The following is a 7,777-nucleotide window of genomic DNA, read 5'->3' as shown; positions in this document are numbered from 1 at the left end:
GTATTAAATTGGTATATATTTTGTTATTTACTTTCGAGGGTAATTATGAAATAAATTTAAAAGTACTATTGAAATGCATGAATATACAATATTTTTTTTTCATTTTACACTAAAATTAAAAGGCAAAAAGTAAAGTTCTAAAATCCCATATTTTTTTATAGTTAATGCAATCGTTGCGTGATTTTCCCCCTTTCTTTAAACAAGCACAGTGACAAACGACTCTTTTAAGTTTCAAAGAATGTCCGATTTCTTTTTTACGGAACATTTGAAACCAAAATTCAGATGAAAGGATGGAACATTTTGCTAAACGAATGACCGACAGGTGCATTATTTTCCATATGCATGGGTGAAAGCATTGGCATCCAAAGAGGCCACACTGTCAATCACGCATTCCAACCACATCACCATTCATGGAATTGCGGAAAAGCAGTAGTAGTGGGTTGCGTCTCAGTCTTAGAGATGAAAGCATTTTCAAACTTCCAATTCTGATAGTGATAAGGATACAGTAGGCAAAAAGTAAAAGGTGAAGGTGGTGGCATGCAAAAACCATAAAGGGTCGGTGGTGACTCATAAAAAGGGGCCAAATTCGGGAAAGCATAGTCACTTGGCGGTGCCATTTCCCTCTCCAAGTCGCTCTAAGCCCTACTCCCTAGGTAAAATGGGAATCTTCTCTCTTCAAAGTAACCCATTATCTCATGAGCCAAAAGGCCTAAAAGCATTACCTTAAACTTGTGTGAATGCATTGTTTTGTCTAAGGCTGCCTTGCACATGAAGTTTAGAACCTTTGTTATCTCCACTTTTCTTCATTACAACCCACAACTCCACTACCACTCCACCAAACCCTAACGAACCCAACATCTCTCTGTGCCTGATCGGTATATATATATATATATATACATATTTCCAACATCTCTCTATTGTTCTTCTGCATGGAGGTTTCTTTAAGTTAAAGTCATTATTAGTTTTATGGCTACCATTCGGAAGCTGATAGTTGAGGTAGTGGATGGTCGGAATCTTTTGCCGAAAGATGGGCAGGGGACGTCCAGTCCGTATGCGATTGTGGACTTCTGTGGGCAGCGAAAGCGGACCAAGACGGTGGTGCGGGACTTGAACCCCACCTGGAATGAGGTCTTGGAGTTTAATGTGGCCTCGGGGGCTTTGGAGTTGTTCGGGGACACGATTGAGGTTGATGTTTTGCATGATCGAAACTATGGCCCTACACGTAGAAACAACTGTTTGGGTAGGATTAGATTGAGTTCTAGGCAGTTTGTTAAGAAAGGTGAGGAGGCTTTGATCTACTTCCCTTTGGAGAAGAAGAGCTTCTTTAGTTGGACTCAGGGCGATATCGGTTTCAAAATTTATTATGTGGATGAGGAAGTGCCTTCGCAGCCACCGGTACTGGAGGAAGTTAAGCCACCTGAGGCAGTGCCGCCGCCTGCTGCTGATTCCGGAACCACTGACGCTCCCGCAGCTCCTCCTCCCAAGACTGAAGCAGTGCCGCCAGCTGAACCTGAACCTGCAGCATCTGATCCGCCAAAATCTAGTGAAGAACAACCGCCGGCTCCACCACCTGTGGAAGCTGCACCTCCAGCCGAAGAACCTGCACCACCTTCAGAAAATCCCACCCCTGAAGCAGAAAAACAGCCGGAATCTGAGCCACCGCCGCCACCACAGGAAGGAACACAGGATAAGATGGAGGCATGCCCACCAGACGTAGAGCAATCAAATGCAGAAACCGAAGCTCCAGTTCCCAAATGGGTACCGTCGCCGCAGGTCATGGCATCTATAGAAAACAGATCGGCTCCGCAAGTGAAATTCGCCCCATTCGAGCCAGTTCACCGGCCACTGTCTTCCGGCAACTTCAAGGCCGATCTGCGGGGGACAGTTTCAATCGAACGGACCTCGTTCGATCTCGTTGAGAAAATGCACTACATATTCGTCAGAGTCGTGAAAGCTCGATCTCTACCCACTAAAGGAAATCCGGTGGTGACGATAGCAGTTTCCGGAAGCCACGTCAGCTCCAAACCAGCCCTGAAAAGTACAAGCTTCTTTGAGTGGGACCAGACATTCGCTTTCGGCCGTGAGACACCAGAATCTACTTCCCTTCTTGAAGTCTCAGTGTGGGACCCTCGACCCTCAAATCCATCCGACGTGGCAGGAGATGGTTTCTTAGGCGGCATCTGCTTTGACGTGGCGGAGATTCCACTGCGGGATCCACCTGACAGCCCACTAGCCCCACAGTGGTACAGAATCGAAGGTGGTGCAGCCGACAACGGCGTTCTGATGCTCGCCACGTGGATCGGCACTCAAGCTGATGAATCGTTTCCTGAAGCATGGATTACTGACGCAGCGGGTAGCGTTCACTCGAAATCTAAAGTATACCAATCTCCCAAATTGTGGTACCTTAGAATCACAGTTATGGAAGCTCAAGACGTTTTGCCGTTAACGTCGTTAAAAGATTTGTCACTTCAACTAACAGTGAAGTTGGGGTTTCAAATACAAAAAACAAAAGTCTCCGTCACTCGAAACGGAACTCCGTTATGGAACCAGGACCTCATGTTCGTCGCCGCCGAACCCTTCACTCACGAGCACCTCATCTTCACCCTCGAAAGCCAGCAAACGAAAGGAAAGGTAGCCACCCTGGGCGTCGCGAGAGTGCCGTTGACGGCGATCGAGCGGCGTGTGGACGATCGAACACCTGTGTCGCACTGGTTCAGCTTTCAAAACCCTAACAAGGAGGAGGAAAGGAGCAGTTACAAGGGTAGAGTCCACCTACGTTTATGCTTCGACGGTGGATATCACGTGATGGACGAGGCCGCGCATGTCTGCAGCGACTTCCGGCCGACGGCGAGACAGCTCTGGAAACCACCTATCGGCACGGTGGAGCTGGGAATCATCGCATGTAAAAACCTTCTCCCAATGAAAACAATCGACGGCAGAGGATCAACGGACGCGTACGCAGTAGCCAAATACGGTCCGAAGTGGGTCCGTACACGTACAGTATCTGAAAGCCTGGATCCTAAGTGGAACGAGCAGTACACGTGGAAGGTGTACGACCCCTGCACTGTCCTCAGCGTTGGGGTGTTCGACAGCTCCGCTGCATTCCAGATAGAAGGCTCCAAGGAAGCCACGCATCCAGATTTCCGAATGGGGAAAGTACGGATACGTATCTCTACTCTTCAGACGGGTCGAGTGTACAAGAACCGGTATCCGTTGCTGCTCTTGTCTCCCGCAGGAAAGAAGCAAATGGGGGAGATAGAGCTGGCCGTGAGATTCGTACGTGCCGTTCACACGCTCGACATCCTCCACGTCTACAGCCAACCTCTCTTGCCCTTAATGCACCACATCAAACCTCTAGGAGTGGTCCAACAGGAAATTCTGCGGAACACTGCTGCCAAAATCGTGGCCGAACACTTGTCGAGGTCGGAGCCACCGCTGAGGCGGGAGATCGTGCTCTACATGTTGGACGCCGACACTCAGGCCTTCAGCATGCGAAAGGTGCGGGCAAACTGGATCAGGATCATCAATGTGGTGGCCGGAGTGATCGACATAGTCCGATGGGTCGACGACACTAGGTCGTGGAAGAATCCGACGGCCACAATCCTGGTGCACGCCTTGCTGGTGCTGCTGGTGTGGTTCCCGGATCTCATCTTCCCCACGCTATCCTTCTACGTCTTCGCCATCGGCGCGTGGAACTACAGATTCAAATCGCGAGAGCCACTCCCCCACTTCTGCCCCAAGATATCAATGGTAGAGGCGGTTGATCGGGAGGAGTTGGATGAGGAATTCGATACGGTACCAAGCAGCCGATCACCGGAGAGGGTGCTTGCGAGATACGATAAGCTGAGGACACTGGGGGCGCGAGTGCAGACGGTGTTGGGGGATGCAGCGACGCAAGGGGAGAGAGTGCAGGCGTTGGTGATGTGGAGGGACCCACGGGCGACAGGGATATTCGTAGGGTTGTGTTTGGTGGTGGCGGTGGTGCTGTATTTGGTGCCGTCGAAGATGGTGGCGATGGCGGGTGGGTTTTATTACATGAGGCATCCCATGTTCAGGGACAGGGCGCCGTCACCTGCTTTCAATTTCTTCAGGAGGCTGCCTTCACTTTCTGATAGGATGATGTAATTGCTTACAATATTAGGTGGCAACTGACAAGGCATGAATAAGAGCCGTTCTTCAAATGCATTTCATTTCAAACATGCTGGAAATTTAATTCTGCAACGGCCAACGAGAACGTTACGAAATTCTGGGCGGAAATAAAATCAGAAATTTCTAGATATATGCCCACGTGGACAATCCTATTGGTATGGGATTTTTTTGTTTTTTTTTTCTGAAATACTGGAAAAGCCATAAAGCGGCTACTTGACGTGTGATTCCTTTTGACTAATGCATAAATACGTGGAGCTTATCGTTATTATTATTATTTTTGGATTAATTTATTAAAAGATGAAAAGATTTCATAAAATTAAGAGTAATTTATTTTTTCCATAAATACTTTTTAATATTTTTAGTATTTACATGTATTTAAAAAAATGTTATTTTTGTAAGAAAATGGTGAGAGTATTATTGCCTAAAATGAATATTGTTTTGCATTAAAAAAAAAGTTTAGATTTGTAATCTCATATTTCTTTTTTCCCTTTTAATCAATTATATTTTTTTTACTTTAATTTAATATTTGACATGAAACATCTAATTTTACATTTCTCTTATTTGTTTGTTGGATATAAATTTAAATTCTATCTATCTTTATTTGTTGAATATAAATTCATATTTTAACTTATCTATGTTTATTATATAAGAATCTAAATTCTATTCGTCTTCATTTGTTGAATGTGAATTCAAATTCTATCTTGTCTCTGTTTGTTGGATATGAATTTAAATTCTATTTGTCTCTCTTTCTTCTACGGTTTTATGTTTTCTTTTGTCTCTCTTCCTTGACTTCTCATTCCTCGATAGTTTTATGTCGACTTCTATCTCTTTTTCCTTGATGACTTTAGTTTTGTGTCTTCTACTACTTCTTATTCTTTTCTCTTTCCTTATAGCTTTAGTTTTATATCATCCACTACTTTAAGCATATACTTTTCTTTTCTAGTCATATTTTCTTCCTTAAGCATATGCCTTTTCTATTCTTGTTGAGTCTCATAATGCCTCTAAGTCTGAACTTATTTGCAATGATCATTTCTTGGATAATATAGATAGTTTTCATGCAGATATTGGTACTTTGGTTTTTTAATGTCATGTTTTTTCCTCTCCTCCTATAGGTCTTCAAATTGATAAATGATAGTTTTTTCATTAATTTTTTCATTCGCTCATGTACAGATTATATATAGAGGGTAATCACCATTCTAAGAATGGGAAAAAATGATACAAGGAAAGAATGATATAAGGAAATAACAACTAATATCCTAATATCTCAACTTTCCTAATATCTCAATATTCCTAATATCTCAATATTCATAATATCTCAATATTCCTAATATCTCAACTTTCCTAATATCTAAACATTCTTAATATCTCAACACTTCCCCTCAAGTTGGTGCATAGATGTTGCACATGCTCAACTTGTCTAAAAATTTTGAGAACACTTGACTTGAGACAGATTTGGTGAGGATATTGGCTAATTGATTTTCTGATCGAATTTTAGGCAATTTCACAATCTTATCATCCAACTTTTCCTTAATGAAGAATCTATCCACCTCGACATGCTTTGTACGATCATGTTGTACTGGATTATGAGCAATGTCACATGCGACTTTATTGTCACAAAACAATCGAATTGGTTGCCTAGATAGGTAACCTAAATCCTGTAAGAGGAGTCTTAGCCACAATGTCTCACAAAGTCCTAGAGTCATACCTCTAAATTCCGCTTCTGCACTTGAACGGGCGACGACATTCTGCTTCTTACTTTTCCATGTCACAAGATTACCACCTACAAAGGTAAAGTAACCAGATGTAGATCGCCTATCATCCACTGCACCGGCCCAATCAGCATCAGTATATACTTCTATACTTTGATGATCAACATTTTTAGCGAACAAAATTCCCTTCCCAGGAGCATTCTTCAAATACCTCAAAATACACATGACTGCATTCATATGTTGCTCTCCAGGACTATGCATGTATTGACTCACTACACTCAATGCATAAACAAGATTTGATCTTGTATGAGCTAAGTACATTAATCTCCCCACAAGTCTCTGGTATCTTCCCTTATCGGTTGATACTTGATTAGGCTCAACACACAATTTCAGACCTTCTTCTATTGGTGTATTAACAGGTTGACATCCCGACATTCCAGTCTCCTGTAAAAGATCTAAGGCATACTTTCTTTGAGACAGAAAAATTCCTTCACTTGATCGAGAAACTTCAATCCCAATAAAGTATTTCAGAGGACCTAGATCTTTCATTTCGAATTCTCTAGATAGATAATTTTGCAGAGCTTTTCTTTCTTTAGGATCATTTCCTGTAACTACCATGTCATCCACATATACGATGAATGTCGTAATCTTACCATGTTGCTTTTTCAGGAACAAAGTGTGATCTGAATTACTTTGACGATAGCCAAAAACTCTCATTGACTTTGTGAACCTTCCAAACCATGTTCTCGGGGATTGCTTCAACCCATACAATGACTTCTTCAATTTGCACACCTTTTGACATTGCTTTTCTGACACCATGCATCCTGGTGGAAGATCCATGTATACTTCTTCAGATAACTCGCCATGCAGAAAGGCATTTTTCACATCGAACTGTTGTAATGGTCAATCTAGGTTTGCAGCTAAAGATAGTAATACTCGAACTGTGTTGATCTTAGCTACAAGTGCAAATGTCTCTGTGTAGTCAATTCCATAAGTTTGAGTGTACCCTTTTGCTACCAGTCTTGCTTTAAATCTTTCAATACTACCATCTGCCTTGTACTTCACAGTATAGATCCAACGACACCCAACTGGCTTCTTTCTTGGTGGACATTCTATGAGTTCCCATGTTTCATTCTTCTGCAATGATTTCATCTCTTCATTCATGGCTGTTTTCCATCTTGGATCAGTTAAGGCTTCCTGCACACTGTTAGGAATAGCTACAGTAGATAATTGATTTACAAATGACTTATTTGATTCAGACAAACGATGGTTAGACACATAGTTGCTCATGGGATATTTGACTTTGGTAGACAATTCAGGTTCATATGTGGGTTTAGGAATACCTCTATTATGACGATTTGGTAACCGTTTCATGAATGGATCAGGTTCCAAAATAAGAACACCCTCAACAGACGACGATTGGTTTGGTATTTCAGTGGAGACATCTTCGGACCCAAATTGTTGACCACTCATATCCAACTCACCTGCTTCCTGGTTCACTAGTTCAGATTTTCCAGATTCATCCTCCTCATAGATATGATAATCACTACTACAAAAATTGAAATTAATGACGCTTTATTTTATGACGCTTTCTAAAAGCGTCATTATTGAGGGTATACAATGACGCTTATAAGAAGTGTCATAGTTGTATTATTTATCTTGATACTTATTATAAGTGTCATTATTTGATGTCATCTTTTTCCTTATAACTGTGTATATAATGACGCTTATAAGAAGCGTCATAGTTTTATTATTTACCTTGACACTTATTATAAGCATCATTATTTGATGGGTATGTAATGACGTTCCTGAGAAGTGTCATAGTTGTATTGACTTTTAAAATTTTTGTTTTTAAGTTAACTTATACAAATTTTGATATTAGAATTTTATTTTATAAATTAATTATGGTAAATTGACAT

The 7,777-nt window shown here is 41.9% G+C and overlaps 1 protein-coding gene across 1 annotated transcript; it reads left to right on the top strand.

Annotated features, from left to right (window-relative positions):
- The first annotated feature begins 256 nt into the window (after nt 1-256).
- Nucleotides 257-4,414, top strand: LOC100249668 (multiple C2 domain and transmembrane region protein 16). Its single transcript, XM_002266920.4, has one exon. The coding sequence runs from the start codon at nt 967-969 to the stop codon at nt 4,123-4,125; it is 3,159 nt and encodes a 1,052-aa protein (XP_002266956.1). The 5' UTR covers nt 257-966; the 3' UTR covers nt 4,126-4,414.
- The last annotated feature ends 3,363 nt before the right edge of the window (nt 4,415-7,777 follow it).

The sequence above is a fragment of the Vitis vinifera genome, chromosome 8, assembly GCF_030704535.1.
Source record: "Vitis vinifera cultivar Pinot Noir 40024 chromosome 8, ASM3070453v1".
NCBI lineage: Eukaryota > Viridiplantae > Streptophyta > Magnoliopsida > Vitales > Vitaceae > Vitis > Vitis vinifera.
This window is presented reverse-complemented; position numbering and strand designations above follow the sequence as displayed.

Bases quoted from the DNA above. Each gene is read 5' to 3' on its own strand.
- LOC100249668 (XM_002266920.4), top strand. From the start codon at position 967: ATGGCTACCATTCGGAAGCTGATAGTTGAGGTAGTGGATGGTCGGAAT.